We start from the raw sequence: 18,563 nt of genomic DNA, 5'->3' as shown, positions 1-18,563 counted from the left end.
GAAGGCTGCATTCAATGACACGTAAAAACAAAGTGGAATTTTCAGCTACTGTTCAGGAGCAAAAGCACTCCTTTTACTGTGGATTAGTGTTGAACTTTGTTTCATTTGAAACAAGATGTTAAAATTGCCAGAGTTAAAATGTCTCTCCAACAATAACCGCACAACCCAATCGAGAGCAACGACTATTCCTCTCTTTAAACTTCAACAACCCAGTTTCACTTATGTGTAAGCATACATGTGTATTTTTTTTCATTTAATTCAGCTGTAGTTTGGTATATGATGAAGAAAAAACATGGAAAGAAATGGAACGTACCCCAGTTACTGCAGCAATCTTAAACATTCCATAAGCATAAATCTCAATAAATCCTGAGCTGCCACCAAGGACAAGAGCATTAAGCCTATAAAAACAGAAGAATATGTGTTGATGAGCATACTGAAACAAATTCTAATGCATACAAATATAATTCCTAATACTTAAATTCCATCCCTTTACTAAAGATCTTCAAGAATCACTGAAGAAAAAAGAAACACTGTACTACTGTCTACAAACCAAGAAATTTAAAAATAAAAAACGTATTAGCTTGGATTCCACTGATAAGACTTGCCTCTAACACTTACAGAAAGAGTTATCAATTACTAAATTAACTGAGAGAATAGGAAAAAAAAACCCCACAATTTAGACACAGAAGTCCCTCCTCACTAACTTTATAGCTTCTAGAGAACAAGAGTAACACTTTCAAGCAACAGCCCATGTACCAATACAGGCTGCAAAGCATTCTTACAAAGCTACTTTTGTCTTCCCCTGAGTTTATCCTAACTACATACAGAGTAAGCTTGTCGCAGTCACCCAGTGGCACCCCTGAGCAAAGAACAGCCACAAGTAACAACAGCACCAGAAACAGAAACCCAGTTCAAAAAATGGGGTCTGGGACAGACAGGTCTGTCTTTTGCTCACTTGTTAAAACCAACTTGCTGCAATGACTTGGGAAAAGGCTTCTCTATGGCCCCTCCATTGTGTCTATGTTTAAAACGTTAAACTTTGGAGAGGGAGGTTGTCTACTGCTGTCATACACACATCTTCAACTATGCACATTTGCTTGCTTTGCAGCGAGCGGTAATGCTCTACCACATAAAAAAGAAGAATGCTTTGTGTGTCCCCTTATAAAGACAAGAAAATTAACTGCAACTTCTCCCTGTTACACACCTAAATATATGTTAAAGGAGAATGTCTTCATTAAAATCAAGACAGAACTTAACAAAACAGTATCTGAAAAGCTTTTGGTTTCATTAATGAAAGGGATGAAGGAGCACAGAACCCAGAAAACTCCTACACCACCAACAGCCTCTCTTTCTAGCAAGTCCTGCTGTAAGAAGAGATATAAAGTCTTAGAAAGAAATAACCGGTGACAGACAGAAATGCAAATTTTGAAATAAGGAGAACAATTCTCAGTGGTGAGACTGTAAGAACAGGGAAAGAAAGTGAATGTAAATACAAGGCACAGAGGTTAAGTGCCCTCCTCAAAGATGCAACACAAGCACTCCACAAAGCCAGTCTCAGTCTGCTAAATTACATTTCCTCCAGCTGCCCATCATGTGTTTCCTAATAAGAGATGTTTATTTTAAACGCACAGCAATTCCCCATCTATAACAAGCATTCACAAACGTCTCCAAGACCAGCTGCACCCCAAGATGCACCCCAAGAAATCTTCTTCTAAGGAAAAGAAAGATATGGCACCAACAGCAGTTGTTGATAAAGTGCTTTATAATCTCTCTAAATTGAGGAGAAAAGGTGTAAACTGATGGAGACTTTTTTTTTTAATATATTTTTTGAACTTTATCTTTGTACATGAAAAAAAAGGATCCTTAAAAACAGACTATGAATAACTTAAAAGTAACCCCCCTTATTCATTACTTCATAGCTTGAAAAAAAAAAACAAACCAACCACCAACCAAAGGAAAAAAAACCCAACACGTAATAACCCACATACCTTACATCACCCAGCAGCTTCATAATCTCATCTGACTTTTCTTCACTGAAAATACAAAACATATGATTGGGGTTTATGTAGCTTGTCTCAATACCAGAAAACCAAATAAAACAAAAACGAGAGAGAGAGAGAAGATGACAATTTCTTACCTGAAAATTTTTGCAGTGGTACTGTAACTGAAAACAAAATAATTATTCTCAATAACAATGAGCAAACATGTAATCCAAAGCATCTGTAGAGCATTAAAGATGAATAACCAAAACAATGACAACAAAGGACAAATTATCTCTTCTCAAGCTTATCAGTATAATGCTTACTTTTTTGGTAGCGCTGGTAATTTAGGCAACAGGAGATTTGATTCATCTTCAGCATTGTAAAAGGAAGTGAGAACACTGAAAAACAAATAAGACTGTCTTTACCACCCAAGCTGTAAAAATGGGGGGAAAGAGGATTTCTTTCTAACTTCAAAGCTACAGCACGTACTCGATATGTCGTGTATGTTAAAGAGTTACAAATATCAGAGGGTAATCCCTTATGGGGCCTTTAATAATTTATCAAATAATCAAATTAATAAAAGAAGTCTGAAAATCTTTTTTTTATTAGCACCAAAGAATGCTAGAGTAATGCAAGATGCCGTTATTTTCTGGCTATTTTAAGACTGGTGTTTTCTGGAGGGGGGGAATGCCCAAGTCACACTTACTCCACCTCCCTTTTTTAAATAAATATTTTATTTAATTATTGTCTTGCACTGCAACAAAAGTGCATATCAGAGGTTTTTGTAAGACCACAGGAATAGGGACCACGATGTCCTCCAGCTCACAAGTGCTGCTGAGAGTTGTCTAATGCCACAGCGCTGATGGTCACTAGGGGCAATCTGACTTCTTCAAGCAAGTACATCCACAACAGAAATGACACTGGGGATGGATGTAACACCAAAGGCACATCGTGAAAGACGTAAGCACCAAACCAAAGATCTTGAAAACACAGGTGAAGAAAGATTTAAATATAATACTTACGAACATAACAACATTATAATGAGTTTAATAAATTAATGGGTACTGAAGTAAATTGGATCAGAAGTAAGCAGCTCTTAAGAGGTGGGCACCCAAGACCATGCTGAAATTTTTGTGTACACCCTGAAGTGCCACAAGACTCTTCATATCAGCACCAAAAATATTCATATGAAAAGTGTCTATTCTAACCAAAAGGAAAATCTTAGCCAACTGGTAACAAAAAGCTATAGCTACGTAACGTTATATTATTTTTTTATGACTGCTTTTAAGATACTAAGTATAAATTATTAGTAAGGTGGCACTAGAGTTTTTTGGACTCACCTGCTTTCCTCAGTTACTTCCATCCAATGCATGTAAGTAATAGAGGAGTCCACGGAGAAGGAGTGCAAGCTTTCAGGTTTTTCTACATCACACAGAATAATCCGCTTGGTATCAGAAAGGCCAAAAGCCAAAACTAGAGAAAGAGGAGTAAAATGTATAAACAACCAACATGCAAAACTTTGTAGCTACTTTATAGTGAAATAGAAAATAATGTCTTCAAAGACAACTACCGGACAGATTTTTCTCTTTGTCTATGTACACTTGTCATGGTTTCGGCGGGGATAGATTTAACTTTCTTACTAGCAGCTGGTATAGTGCTACGTTTTGGATTTGGGATGAAAGCGATGTTGATAGCGCACTGATGGTTTCGGTTGTTGCTGAGCAGTCAAGGCCTTTTCTACTCCTCACACCGCCCCACCAACAAGTACGCCGCCGGTGCACAAGAAGCTGGGTGAAGACACAGCTGGGACAGTGACCCCAACTGACCAAAGGAACATTCCATACCATGTGACATCATGCTCAGTATATAAAGCAGGGGAAGGAGGAGGATGGGGAGGATGGTTGGAGTGATGGCATTTGTCTTCCCAAGCAACTGCTACACGTGAAGGAGCCCTGCGTTCCCTGGAGATGTCTGAACACCTGCCTGCCGATGGGAAGCAGTGAACGAACTCCTTGTTTTGCTTTGCTTGAGCGCACAGCTTTTGCTTTACTTATTAAACTGTTTTGTCACTTTTACTCTTCTGATTCTCTTCCCCATCCGAACTGGGAGAGTGAGCGAGCAGCTGCGTGGTCCTAGCTGCCAGCTGTGGTTAAACCACAACAGTCTGTTTTGGTCCCCTAAATTGGGCGCCAAAAAAGACTGTCATTTAACCCCAGCCACAGCTAGGACCATGCAGCCACTGGTGCAGTTCTCCCCCATTCCCAGAAGGGCAGGGAGAAGAGGGGAAAAAAGGAGGAGAAAGGGGAAAAAAAAGTCTTCTGGGTTGAGGTAAAGACAGTTTAATAGAAACAATAACAGAAAAGGAAAATAACAATAACAATGACACAAGTTACTCTCACCATCTGGTGAACTGGCACCATCCCAAGCAGTGATCACAGATTCCCACCCCCCAGCCAACCCCCATTTATATACTGAGCATGGCAGCTGTGGTACGGAATATTCCACTGGCCATTACACGGCTCTGTCTGTGCTCCTTCCCAGCTTCTGTGGGAAGGTGAAAAAAAGACCTTGAAAAATATAAACATCACCTGGCAACAACTAAAACAACATGCATTACTGACATTCCTTTCATACCCAATGTGAAACACAGCAACCACTAGAAAGAAAACTAACTCTGTTCCAGCTGAAATCAGTACAACAGTCCTTCCAAATTCTCGTTTGAAATCTACTCATTAAAATGAAGGTTTGAACTCCTGTCATACTTCAGGTGATAAATTTAAGTCGAAGGCATGATCCCACAATTATTTATCTACATGTTGAACTGAACACACTTCTAACAACAATTCTGATAAAGCAGAGGCTCAGTTTTTGCAAATTTGAGGCCAAAATTATATGTGAAGACGGTCCACTCGGAAGGTTTGGGTTTTATTACAACAAAATACAATTTAAGATTTGCTGAGCAACTTTTGCATCACCTTCTTCTTACCTTTATTAATCTATGAAAGCATATGGCAGGCAAAGGTTTCTATGCTTACTTCCTTGTAATCACAGGCAAACAGCTTAAAAATAAGTTTCTTAAACTCCTCTAACTCTACTATAAAACTATATAGGTATAGGTCCATGTCATGGACAAAAATTGTTCACATCCTCTGGCCTCTAATGAGTCAAAAAATTAATCAGTTTCCATCTTGGGTTTATTAAGCTACTAATTTCAACATTATTTCTGTTGACAAGGAAAAGCCTTTTTTGTCTTCTCTGGTGTATTATTAGAGCAATTTTAGCCTCTAAAGTTCAGTCTATGCTAAATAAGCCAAGCTCTTTTGTCAACCCTGATCAGACAGCCTCTATCTCTACTCACACAATAAATTTTGTCATTCATATAAAAATATTTTGCTTAAGTTAAGAACTGAAGTTTTGCCATACCTTGAAAAAAAGTATTTTGGACATAAATCCACTTTGCAAATTTTTCTTGCAATTGCTTTCAACAGTGTAACTCTCTCTATTACTTTGAATAAACCTACATAAAATTAAATCACCCTTCTCTTTAAACATAGTTTACTTGAAAATTTCCTTCACAGATAAGAGGTATGATCACAATAATTTTCACTGATTTCCAATGGGATTTTTATGGCACCATATCACCTCAGGTACTTGTCATTACTTTTGCCATCCGGTCGCCAAGCAAGAGCAGTCACTTCTTTTCCTGTATTTTCATTTGGAGGCAAACTCCACACTCGTTGAAAGTTTGCAAGCCGATGAAGTAAAACCTACAGAGTAAACACAGCAAAGACAGAAAAATAAAACACATTGACCCATTAATTCCAGTTTATCAATCACTCCAAGACACACTTTTTTTTTTTACCATATTTTAATAATACTACATCTTTTACCATTCTTTAATAAATCTACATCTGAAATATCAGCTGCTCCTCTAGCAGACGACTGACTCCTATGTTATTTTAGAAGAGAGACTACTGTTTACTATACAGCAACACAGAAATAAGGTGTGCACTGTATCAGCCTCGAAGCCTGTAACCAACAGGGGCTCCCCACACTTTTCCATCAAAGACAGCCTGAACGCACAACAGTCTGTCCTCATGTGTGATACATACAGCAGTTCCAGGAACAAAACACCTGAAAATAATTTAACTGAAATAGGAAATTGCATGTGCTTTACAATCCCACAGATGCAGGCACTGAGAGCATCATCAGTGAATTCGTTTGGAAATTAGAGAGTAAAAAAAGCAAGCGGCAATATGTATTGAGAATACTAGTTTAATTTAAATGGAAAATTTTGCGTGCTTTAAAACCCCACAGATGCAGGCACTGCGAGCATCACCATTGAATTCGTTTGGAAATTCGAAAGTAAACAGGGAAGGGCCAATAATTATGGAGAAGCGTGATAAAAAAATCTACTATTCCCAAACGCTTGCCTGGACTTACAGGCATCCTGGCACGGATAACAGCAAAGGCACCTCACAGAAGGCGCAGCCCCCCCACCGGCCCCCCGGCGCGGCGCGGCCCGCACTCACCTCGCCCGCTCTGTTGGCCAGGGCGATGAGGTCCCTCTTGGGGGACCAGGCCATGAAGACCACCTCCTGCGGCAGCTGCTTCTCCCCGACCTGCCGGAAGGCGGGCATGGCGGCGGGGTGCTCCGAGCGGCCGCCGAGCCCCCGGCCTCCCGCCCGCCGCCCCCAAGCCCCACCGCGCCGCCGGCCTCCCGCCCTCCGCTCCCGGCTTCCGGGGGCGGTGCTTCCCGCCGCGGCGCGGCTGGGGCCTCGGCGGCGGGCTCGGGGGGCGGGGCGGGGCGGGGCGGCGGGCCCGGCCCTGCCCGCCCGGCCGATGCCCCTCAGCGGGGTGCGAGGTCCCTCCCCTCCCCTCCCCTCCCCGGAGAGAAGCACCCGAGGCCTTCCCTTCAGACTCCCTCTCATCACACAAATAGCTAATCCTACACCCAAAAAAGGGTTATTTACACAAATACATGGTGCGTGCTTTACTTAGCTCTTTGCACGTGTGCAAGTAACGATGTATAACAAAAGAACCGGCACTTTTAATTCAATCAGGTTTTATTTTGGATGTTAATATTAACATTTTTAGAAAATGGAATCAAAGGCTGGCCATAAAAAAAAGTATTAACTAAGTATCGGCAAGCAAAGTCACATCTTTTTTTTCTTATTCTTTACTTTCTTCCTGAAGAAGACGGCATGCTTCATAGCTGATCTTTGATGGACCCCCGCCTTTATCCTCTTCAGAGTTTTCTGCTTTTGCTTTTTGTCAGCTCTGTAGATCAGAAAAGGAACACACAGATTAGGGTAAAATGGAGAACGTACTTCTACATTTGCTGGTATTTTAAATAATCTCTCCTTGGAAGTATATGAACTCAGAAGTACTGTCACAAAAAGCAAAAGCAACATTCCATCTTACAATGTTATGACATTTAATCTTCCTAAAACTGTTGTCCACTTTACTGCCATTAATTATTTTTCGTGTATGTACTTATTCAGCATTTGCCTTTAAACAGAGGCAGAAAACTTCAGAAACGCCACTCAGCAAGTACCAAAAAAGCACACACAGACTTTTGTGCTCAATATATAATGCATGAATATATAATGTAAAGGATTAGAAGAAAGTACATCAATTTAATAACATTACAAAGACTCCCACAAATAATACAGGACCTAAAGATAACTAGCAAGTGGACTGTTTTCTGTCTCTGACAAAGGATGTATTCCGTACCACAAAACATGGAATAATTTTAACAAATAAAACATACATATTTTTATTAGAAAAAAAGTCCTAAATTACCTTCTGCAATAAATCAGCAAAAGAAATAACTGATGGCCTAACGGGACTAAACCATTCCAGTACAATGGGAAGAATAATACCTTACTTGACAGAAGAAACAGATGAGGTTTCATTAATTTCTTTTAGTATCCTTTTTACTTTTTTAAGCAAAGAAAAAACATTGAAGGACGGAATTTTTAAGAGACATAAGTAAGCCAAAATATTGCTACTTTTTAGCTCTAATACTCCATAACCAAAACTCAGATTAATGTCACAGCAGGACATGAAGCAATACCCCTGTAGTCCTCTGCCTTCCAGCAGGCATCTGGTGAATCTCCTGATGCTGACCCAAGAGGTTCGCCATCTGAATCTCACTATGCAACGGATGTACGTCTTTTGGGAGGGAAGGTTTGCATTTCCACAGCTACAGCCGTTCAAGTCAAGAACCACAAACAAACCGACACACTCTGGAGAGGAAGTTACAGCTACCCCGAACTGGAAAGACTGAGCCAGCTGCTGGATCATCTTTTAGCAAATCCCCTTTCCTCTTTTCAGTTAGTTCCATCAGAAGACCATCACACACCTTTTTTTTTGACACATACAAGTATGTGCTTATGTATGTTACAGAAGCACAACCACGGCATAATGAAGTATTTATTGTGACCCTCACGAACACAGATCTTACATGGTGGACATATTACAGAGAGCACCTGAAATACCAGTAGGGAAAAAGGTGCCATAAGAAAGCAAAAGACACAAGAAGGAATGAGTGTAGTGACTCTTCTCTGTCCTTTCATAAGGAATCCAAAGGCAATAAAATTGCTTCAGTACTTTAATTTTGAATCTTCTTGACAGAGCTATCCCACACACCATTCACCACGTTTGGCAGCCATATAAATCAGTTTTGCAAGAAAAGTAACAGTGAGGGAACTGGGAGCCACAGTAAGTGACCTTCATGTTTTTTATCATCTCCTCCTCCAGTATATACTCCCCAGCAATACAGCAAGTGGACAATAGTGAAAGCTGATGACACCACCCAAAGCCCAAAATTATATCTTTCTAAATCACAGAATCACAGAATAGTTTGTGTTGGAAGGGACCTTTAAAGGTCACCACGTGCAACCCCCCTGCAACGAGCAGGGACAACTTCAACTACATCAGGTTGCCCAGAGCCCCGTCCAACCTGACCTGGAATGTTTCCAGGGATGGGGCATCTACCACTGCTCTGGGCAACCTGGGCCAGTGTTTCACCACCCTCAGCGTAAAAAATTTCTTCCTTATATCTAGTCTGAATCTTCCCTTTGTGAGTTTAAAACCATTACCCCTTGCCCTGTGGCAACAGGCCCTACTTGAAAGTCTGTCCCCATCTTTCTTATAAGCCCTCTTTAAGCACTGAAAGGCTGCAATAAGGTCTCCCCAGAGCCTTCTCTTCTCCAGGCTGAACAACCCCAACTCTCTCAGCCTGTCGTCACAGGAGAGGTGCTCCAGCCCTGTGATGATTCTTGTGGCCCTCCTCTAGACTCAGGTCCATGTCTTTCCATTAAAAAAGACCTAATCTCACCTGAATGCTATCTTTTATTACATCAATGCAATATCACACTTACTGGCAAGCTGTTCTGGCGTGGGAGAGACTGGGACAGGTACTGCGTTTGTGACCTGCCTTGCCACAGACAAAACAGCCAGCATCAGTCTTCTCACAAGTGTGGTTCCGAAGAGCACAGCAGTTGCAATTGCTACAGTGAAACCAAGCTGCAAAGTAACATGATTTATGATCTCCAAAATGTTTACAATGATCACTCTGAAACCAAGCTTTAAATATAGGCTGCATTACTAGGTTTTCAATTTGGTTTTAGTTTTACAGAGATGGGTGTAGTCAGTTTCTCTTCCCTTATCACGTTTCATAAGGCTGCCAGGTCTTCATTAGATATACTGTGTAACTATTTCAACATAATTGAATTATTTTGCCATTAGAACTATTATCCTGTATGTGATCTTAACAAATAACAAACCCCATAGCAAATATAAACGGGACTTAGTACACCTTGGCAAGAATTTATCAAATTTCCACACAGTGCAAATATATCTAAGTTATTGAATGGCAACTTGTGCAAAATTGAGATTTTCCCTTTACTCTGTCTTCTGAATGATTACATTTTATTTCTTTTACAGAATATTTTCTCTTCTGGTTTGTCATCTCAGTTTCTTTGGACTACAGCTTAAACAGTAAGTATACTTTTATTTAGAAAAGTATTTTTCTGTACTTACAGGGTTTTATACATTTTTTGCAGAGAACACAATGTTTCCATTGTCTACCATCCTGCAAAAGATGAATAAATGCATTGTTTGTTTGTTTTAAAAAACCACTGATTCTATCTTAGAACTAAACTACTGACGTATGGTCCCCATTATTTACAGAAACAGGTCCTCTGTAGGAAGGACTGTAACTTAAAAAACAACAGTCCTGAGAATCTGTGACAACCACAACAAAACAGCTGTATTTTGAAGCTTCCAAGTTCTACAACTTCTGGAACAAGAAGAAATGTGTCAACAGACTACTGATGAACACGGTATGGTGCAAGTGGCAAGTAGCAAACTTTTCTGTCCTCTTTGCAACACAAAGGAATCAGAGAAACAGAAATTAATTCCCAGTGGGCTGTAAATTATGTCCTGTGAAGTTAGTAATAAGTCTACAAAACTGTCTGGGGTTTTCCAAGGAAATCGATGTCAGAATAGGTTTTTACCAGAGCAAAAATTACCGAAGTTATTATTTAACTATTCCTGAAACTTCTATCCTGAAAGCAGTCAATATACTTACTTTTGATGTACATGAATTGCATATCTCACAGTGCTGGTTACCAGAACTAACATACCGCTGACATATAGTGCAAAACCTGGAAAAAATAATTATAAAAGTATTGGTCCACTATTTGCTCAAGAAGCAATATAAATTGATTCTATACAAGCTCAACAATATTCATAAGGATTGCAAAGTCACTTTGATAAATTAAAGGTGATGTTTTTGACACATAAAATCACCACTTAGGCCCAGAGCCTCATAATCATTTAGACATAGTACATTCAAATAGTAAAATTCAGGTGCTTGAATTCACACTATCAACACTATCAGCAGTAAATCAAACCAAATCCATTCCTTTCTCCTTGATGCTTCTCTTCAGATTCACTTTATTAACTACTGTCTCAACCAAGCTGAGTATCAGGGATAGCCGTAAATCTCTGTCTCTCATATACATATACAACATTTCCTGTGGACTAGCCGAGGAATCTCATCATTCCACACTGGAAAACATAAATGTCTTTTTAGGCACCCAGCTCTCCTACGCATTGTTTATAGAACATGTAACCTTTGAATGAGACAGAGAAATGTGTTCTTCAAGAGCCTGGCATCCAAAAATTAGGCATGACAATAATGAACAGCACCATCCCAAAGTCCTTTAGAGACTTTATGCCCTGATTAAGAACAAGCACGCTCTTTCAGTCACTTGAGCATTAACACATCTTACCTGTAACCTTCTTCCACAGGGAGTACAATCATACTTGGGGTGAGGTTCGTGAAAATACGGACAGGGGACTGCCTACGACCTGTCTTGCCATGTTTATAAAGTGCATGATTATCATAGTCTACCTAGAAAAATAAAACCATAGAAAAAGAGTCTTAAACTGAACGCTAAGCACAGACAGAACTATTCATGTCATTAGTATCTTCAGAGACTTGTCACAAAAATTCTCATCTCTGAACACTAGCAGCAATGCAAAGTCTAGCCTAGCACAAGTTTCCAATTTTCTTCACCAAATTTCCATTCTCCAAGATACAAATATGTTGCCCAGAACACCCATGTCAAACATCATGCAGAGCTGTTATATGAGAGAATAAAACTTTAACATCATGAATACCTATGACCGGTCTCTCAAAAGTCACTGATGTATGCATTCCTAAACAATTTACAGAATGGATACAATACTGGAGAAGCTGATGCCAGATTACTGCTTTATCACTGTCAACTTCATTTATTACGTAATTCCAAAAAATATCCATTGCTGTAATTCTACTCTGGTCCCAGCAGTTTTAGAGATGAAAGACCTTAATTATTTTTTTGACCAGGCTGGGCATTACCCACCAAGCTACTGACATTTCAACACCTGGGAAAAATGGAACACTTCAAGTTCCCTCTCACCTCTGCAATATGCACCTGCTGAAATTAGTGCAAATTTTGTCACAAAGAAAACCAGGCAGAAGAAATGAGTTAACGGACGGATGACAGACGAGGTAAAGGTATGTAATAAACTGTAGGAGTGTGACAAAGTTATCAAAGGTATGACAGAACCTGGGGTTCACATGACAAGCACCACAGGGTTTGCAGTGCCTCCCATGCAGTCAAAATGAAAGTTCAAGAAGGCAGCTCATCTACAGACAAGCACAACCATTGTATTTGCTTTCATTCATGTTCCTGTTCACACTGCGCATGACTGAAATTTAGCAGGTTCACCGTGTTCAGTTATACCTGGTAATCCATCATACTGAAGCTTGGGAAAAATTCCAGAATACGAGACTCAAAGAAGTATGGAAATATCCAGAATGTGGGCATCTCTTGGCTATTATGACCTAGTAATGAAAAGACTTAGATGTACATTAAAGAAAAACAAGCTAGGTGAAGCATGAAAAATTCTACCATAAATACATAAAAATGTGTATGTATGTCATGCTGGGCAAAAGAACTAGTTCCTTTCGGTGACAGCAAGTTTTGGTATATTTTATATACGTGGAGCTGTAAGCTCCGTTTCACTAACAACTCTTGTCACCTGCCTGCATTGGTAAGAAATGGTTCTGGTTTGATAGCTTATTCTTCTCTACCTTTAAAGTCCAATTTAATTGCAAAGTAGATTTTTAAACAATTTGTAAAAATTTTTAAGAGAGACTTAGGGAATTGAGTATTATTAAACTGAAAGCATCAGGAGAGTGTACTAGATAGATTCATCTTTAGAAATTATAACATGAGTGTGTTCACATTCACCTGAATAGCAAGAATCACAGACTTTTAAACAGGTACTTTTTCTTACAGTGATGTTACAGCTCAACCCGCTGATCTGGTTGTAATACATACCTCCTTCCTCTGCCTCCTTCCACATTGCCATCAGTTTTTTAAAACTAGAAGCCAGTGCTTCCACTAGACCTCCAAATGGGGGATCAGTTACCATAATGACTCTTTCGCCATTGTGTTGATACAAGAATTTCCTACAAGTTTCACGTGCAGCCTGTAAGAAACAGAGGTTAATTTCCAGACATACAGATTCAATAATGGAAAAAATATTGTATTTGGCAATAAAGTGATTATTTGAGAAGTTTCAACTTTGAGCATGGAAGTTATTTCCTCTCATGGAGGTGAATTTCCTCTCGTGTAGCATTTTAAAAAAATAATCAAACTAGATTTGAAGTACTGAAAACAAGTGCCCTGTTCAGGTAGATATAACATATCACAGGCAGATGCAGTTCAAGCTTCATAAGATAGTCTTCTTCCTGAGGGTACTAAATTTAACTTGGAAAAAAGATGATATTCATAGCAACAAAGCAAAGTTCAGGCTCAGAATACATTTTATTCATGCCCTTTAACTTTAGTTTTATTCTGTAAAGCATTATCAAAGTAATGGGAAAAAATTCAGTCCACTGAAAACCGATTCAATCCGTACTGACAACAAAAATATATATCATGTTAAAATTTTAGCAAACCAACCTGGACTCTATTATTAAAGGAAATGTAAAAAGTTCTGTATCCACTGCCACCTTGCAGTGTTCTCTCATCTATTACTTAGATTCTATTGCATTCCAAAATCAGATTTTTAACACTGATAGGCATTCAAAGGTGCTGCAATTCAGTCCTTGAATACACTGCAATACAGTGCTATTACAGGCGTCCCTCTTCACACCTTGAAAAGAATGCTACAGTGTTTATAATGCAGAAGAACAGAATCTTTTGTCTTAATTGAAAAATACAAAACTTGAATCCAGTAATGGATTAAAAAAAATCAAAGGTAAGGCTTTCAGACCAGCCTCCTGTTTCATTCTAGACAATTCTTTTTATTTAAGATCCTGTTCAAAATTAGGCCTTAGAATAGTAAAAATCCAAAAATTATCTACATAGTGTGATAGGTATAACAACAGACATGTTTATGCAAATCAATGGTGGCTTACTAATAATGGCAGGGGAAAAGCGAAGAGTGAGTGAGTATACTATTGGGACAAATGTTTGAAATTAATGTTTGGAATTGAATCACACTGTGATTCCCTGTACAAAGCTACCATAAATGTCCTACTGAAGCCACAGGTTTCCTAATGAACACAAAATTAAGCACTTAATGTGACATTTAAAAAGAAACAAGAAATTCAGCATTTTTTTTAACTATGACACTAATTCAACTTCATTTTATGACAACAAGGTTAACCTTTTGACCTTGCTTGCCTGGAATAAAGCAGGAAAACCTTCTCTTCCCTCCCACCTCAAGTACCAGTGAACATGTCCCATGGCATCCATTGGGCTTGTAAGGGCTGGGAATAAAGCAATTAATTCTGTTGTAGCAACACAAGAGAAGGGCTAATGAATACTTACATAAGGTGACAACTCACACCAAACGGTTGTTTTAATAAAAGCAGCAGTTAAGGTGTGTATGTAACATTAGTTAGCATAAATTTAATAGGCAACTTTATCTTTGAATCAAGTGGGAGAGAATTACTGAAGAGGCACTGTTATTCTTTGATTTCCACTACTGTCAATCATTTTTATCTCATGCTGGTTGTTTTCTACTACACTACCCATCACTTTCTTAAATTCTGCATCAACAACGTGTACTTCTTTACAAAGCACTCAAGAAATACTTGGCCTTACCTCTCCACCAAAAAAATAATGATTAAACATGTTGTAGTGGCAGAATTCATCTTCTGCGTAAAACTGTGAGTACCTGTAAAATAAGTTTTAAGTAGTAGAAAAATATAAATAACTTCTTGCCTGCCCTAAAGGGCATTTATAGTGAAATCAAGGCCGTAAGAAAAACATTTTTGAGTTCTGATTACTGACTACACATACCAATACTGGGAATTATTAAGAATAATTACTGTTCTCATAAACTGGTTTTCAATCGTGTATGTGTGCAGGAACAGAGATGCAGAGACAGAAAAGGGAAAACAACCACCAATTGATCTTTTAAAGCAGTAAGAACACATATCTTTGTACATACTCTTCAAACAGATAAACATTTATCAAAACCTACCTGAAATCAATATCTAGCAGAAGGCTTCTAACTCTGAAGTCTTCTTCTTGTGATGCTTTTGACTGGATGATTTCATGAAGCCTGAAGTATAATTGGAGCAAATAAATTTAACACATAATCATTGGCTTCAGAAATTATCTTGCAAGACAAGAATGCCTGGTACTTTACTAAACCTAAAACCAAACAGATAAAGAAAATGGAGTAATCTGAATTTGGATTATTCCATTTGGCTAATATTCAAAATTAGAAAAACATGTTAGTCTTAAAGATGAAAAGTCAGTGGAGCCTGAACAAAAAACCATGAACAAAAAAACTCCAAACATAAGCAAAGAAACTCACTGTCACTTCTGTACGAAAACAAGACATGTGAAGTGTGTGTGTGTGTTATTTGCAGTGCGGCTACAGTCTTCTTTGGTACCCTATGAACTCAAAGCTAGACCCCATTAGACACTTGGATAATCTCAACCAATTAAAACACAGAGAACCTCTTATTATTGGAGAATCCTTGATTATTTAAATATTAGTAAACTGCACAGTTTTGAGACAGAAAATACTATTGGAAAGTGTAGCAATTCTGACGTACCTGGGTGTGCCAACAGAGAGCACTCGTCTGAATCCTAAATCAATAATAAGATCCAGTAGGAACTGGCAACTTCTGTCTGCAAATAAATACTGTGCATTTGTTTTTTTATTCTCTAGTGGATACAGAAGTCGACTGGGACTTTTTAACTGGGCAGTGGAGATATCGCACAGGAACTGGTGATCCGAGTGTTTTTCCCATTCATCTGGTAATAGCAATTGCTGGCACTCCTGGCAAAACCTCCTTTTTGATAACGGCAACAGAACAAAATTCTTGTACCTTTAAATGCAAAAGACAATAGGGAACAAACTTTGTAAAAGCCTCTATAAAAGATGTGAAGGGGAGCTATGAAGGGGGTTTCATGTTTTCTAAGAGTTCATTTAAACAGACAATGTAGTTTAAGCTGATCTTGCAGATCTCCACTATCTACATGTGAACAAAGTAATATTTATGAAAAAATATTAAGAGGACACTTTGAAAAAGCCTCCCCTGAAAGCAAGCATGTAATACGCTGGCCAAATATATTGACAGTCCCCATAAAATAACTGGATTACAGAGTGAAGACTCTATGTCAACTACCAGCAAGCAGTCCTGTACGTTTATACACAGAACTCGGACGTTATTTATTACTATATTACCTTAGTCAAGTTTTAATGAAGAAAATATACATAACAATACCTTTCCACATTCTGTCTGTGTGTAAAAAAAGGCTGATGATTTCTATTATATTCTTCGCGTGCTGCAAGCCTAGTTTCTGACACCTGTAAAATTTACGTATATAAAAAGTTACAAAATGAACAGATATCACTCCACATTGTACATTAAATCTCAATATTAAACAAAAAGAGTGCATCGCAGGTCTCATGCTTTAGTTACTCGGCATAGAAAAAATACCATATTCTTTGGATTGCTGTTTCAGAAGAACAAGCACGACTGCAGCACAGAGGCATGCTGCATAACAACACAAGTCTCTCACTGTGAATTTAAACTGTGCAAAAAATAAATAGAAGCATTTCACTCACCGACCACACGTAATACTCAGGGAAAAACGCAAAACATGATTATGACGAAGATAGAAAGAGATATACTTTCCATTATTGCATGCCAGCAGCTGCATTCCCTCTGAAGAACTATGATCTAATCCTGCACAACTGATGACGGTATAAATGTTGCCCTAGTCTTTTGTGTGTGATTATTTTAAAAGCATGACAGCTCTTCTCTGGTTTTCTGCTTTGTTCCCACAAAACATACTTAATGGTTTCACAACTAGTAGTTTCAAGACATTTGTGCAAAACTTACAGAACTGATTTGTTTAAAGGGGGAGACAGTTAAATTCAATAGAAAAAAGACACCGTGATACAAGTGACTTCAAAATGAAATGTCACTAGGAATACCATTTAAATCTACACAACCGAGTGATTAACCATCTCATTTTCTCTTTATACAACTTTTCAGTAATAACCAGAACAGCAATGAAACGCTTCCAAACCTGATGAAATTCCAGCCTGCCAACCTGCTGAGGACAATGACCACAACACAAGATACTCATTTAGGAAACAAAAAAAGTAACACAATATGTAGAGGACAAACACAGCGATAAATTCTCCATGAATACATGTCAATCCCAATTTTGTTACTCTACAATTATCTGACCAAAGTTCCTCACACAAAGAGAAATTACTGCAGATAGCCTGAGACTAACGAGCATCACGCTGATCCCCACCATCTCACTATTTTGTATACCCTACTGTTTGCCTGTATCCATCAGATTTTCCCCGTCTTAATCATGAAAGACAAGGACATCTTAGGATCAGAACTATCCTATTTTGTTCAACGTTGCATAGCGTTGGCATAGTTCAGGTGTTCACTTGAACACCTGTGTGTTTTGGCAATACAGTAGCAAATGCCAGTTTTGCTCAAAATGTACATAGCCTTCCTGGGAAGTTATACTTGAAACATGTCCTCCTCACAGCAACAAGTGCTCTGCTAAATACAAACTATTAGACAAAGTTTACAAAACAGTAATCGCCAAAGATTTCCAGAAAAAATACACTTTTTAAAAATTTTTTCTGTTAAATAGAGGAAAAAATCCCCAATATTTACCGTAGTTTTAAGCAGCGCTCTCTTACCTTCTCATCTTCCCACTGGAAAAAGTTACAATCTTTTCTGTCCCTACAAGCTGAACAAGCATAAAATCTTCTTCCCTCCTCTTTTCCTTGGCTGGTCTTTACAAACAGGAGAGCGGGACCTGAAGGACAAACGCAATTATACGATGATACACAGGACACACGCTGTTTTAATGCCTCCGCTGCAAGCCCCAGGCTTCCAGAAGAAAGCACTGACAAAGGCTGCTGTAAAACACAACCCCCCTGTCAGGGCAGCCGCGAGAGCAGCTGGAGACGAGAAACAGGGACGCCCAGGGAGGTGCCAACCACCTCAGCGGGGCCCGTCGGAGCCCCCGGCCGGCTCCCTCCTCCGCCCGGCGGGGTCCGCACCACCCTCCCGCCCGAGGGGCCTCCTCGCCCCCCGCCTCACCGTGCGGGCAGCTGGGAGCCCCGGGCGCCAGGCCGAGCAGGGCCAGCCCGCCCGCCGCCGCGCCGCACCTTCCCTCCCTGTCACCCGCCCCGCCGGCCGCCATGTCACCGCCTCCTTCCCGGCGGTCCCCGCCACAGCCCGGCGGGGAGAGGCAGCGCCCCCAGCGGTGCGGCGGCCCCAGCGCCGGGGGAAGAGGGAGCGTGAGGGACTGGGCGGGGGGCCGGAACAAACCCAAACTGGGGTCTGGTTATCGCAGAGCAAACAAGACATCTGAGCTCCGAACCCGTGCGGTTTAGACTAGGACATTTATTTCCTTCGGTAGGCACGTCTGGTACATAAACACCATCTTCGGTTTCTTAATAAACTGTTCAGATAAAAACAGTCACGGGAAGTTTATCAAAGTG

General features: G+C 39.6%; 1 protein-coding gene across 4 annotated transcripts in view; it reads right to left on the bottom strand.

The window, feature by feature from the left end:
• The window catches only part of LOC141743482 (anaphase-promoting complex subunit 4-like), a 33,278-nt gene extending 14,831 nt beyond the window's left edge, over positions 1-18,447 (bottom strand). For 2 of the 4 annotated variants that reach the window (XM_074587729.1, XM_074587730.1), the window contains exons 1-7: positions 6,515-6,720; positions 5,644-5,749; positions 3,323-3,455; positions 2,306-2,380; positions 2,138-2,164; positions 1,989-2,033; positions 314-398 (exon numbers count right to left, since the gene is read on the bottom strand). In XM_074587729.1, the coding sequence (XP_074443830.1) occupies positions 314-398; positions 1,989-2,033; positions 2,138-2,164; positions 2,306-2,380; positions 3,323-3,455; positions 5,644-5,749; positions 6,515-6,622 (579 nt within the window). In that variant the 5' untranslated portion in view covers positions 6,623-6,720. Of the gene's footprint in view, positions 1-313; positions 399-1,988; positions 2,034-2,137; positions 2,165-2,305; positions 2,381-3,322; positions 3,456-5,643; positions 5,750-6,514; positions 6,721-7,027; positions 7,263-9,370; positions 9,516-10,031; positions 10,084-10,581; positions 10,658-11,287; positions 11,410-12,286; positions 12,388-12,886; positions 13,038-14,662; positions 14,736-15,044; positions 15,126-15,627; positions 15,904-16,302; positions 16,386-17,753; positions 17,873-18,159 lie in introns of those variants that run through there. The other 2 variants (XM_074587732.1, XM_074587731.1) reach the window with 2 other exon arrangements.
• Between the last annotated feature and the right edge of the window lie 116 nt (positions 18,448-18,563).

Source organism: Larus michahellis, chromosome 5 (assembly GCF_964199755.1).
Source record: "Larus michahellis chromosome 5, bLarMic1.1, whole genome shotgun sequence".
Lineage (NCBI taxonomy): Eukaryota > Metazoa > Chordata > Aves > Charadriiformes > Laridae > Larus > Larus michahellis.
Note: the sequence above shows the minus strand (reverse complement) of the source record. Positions and strands in the feature narration are given on the sequence as shown.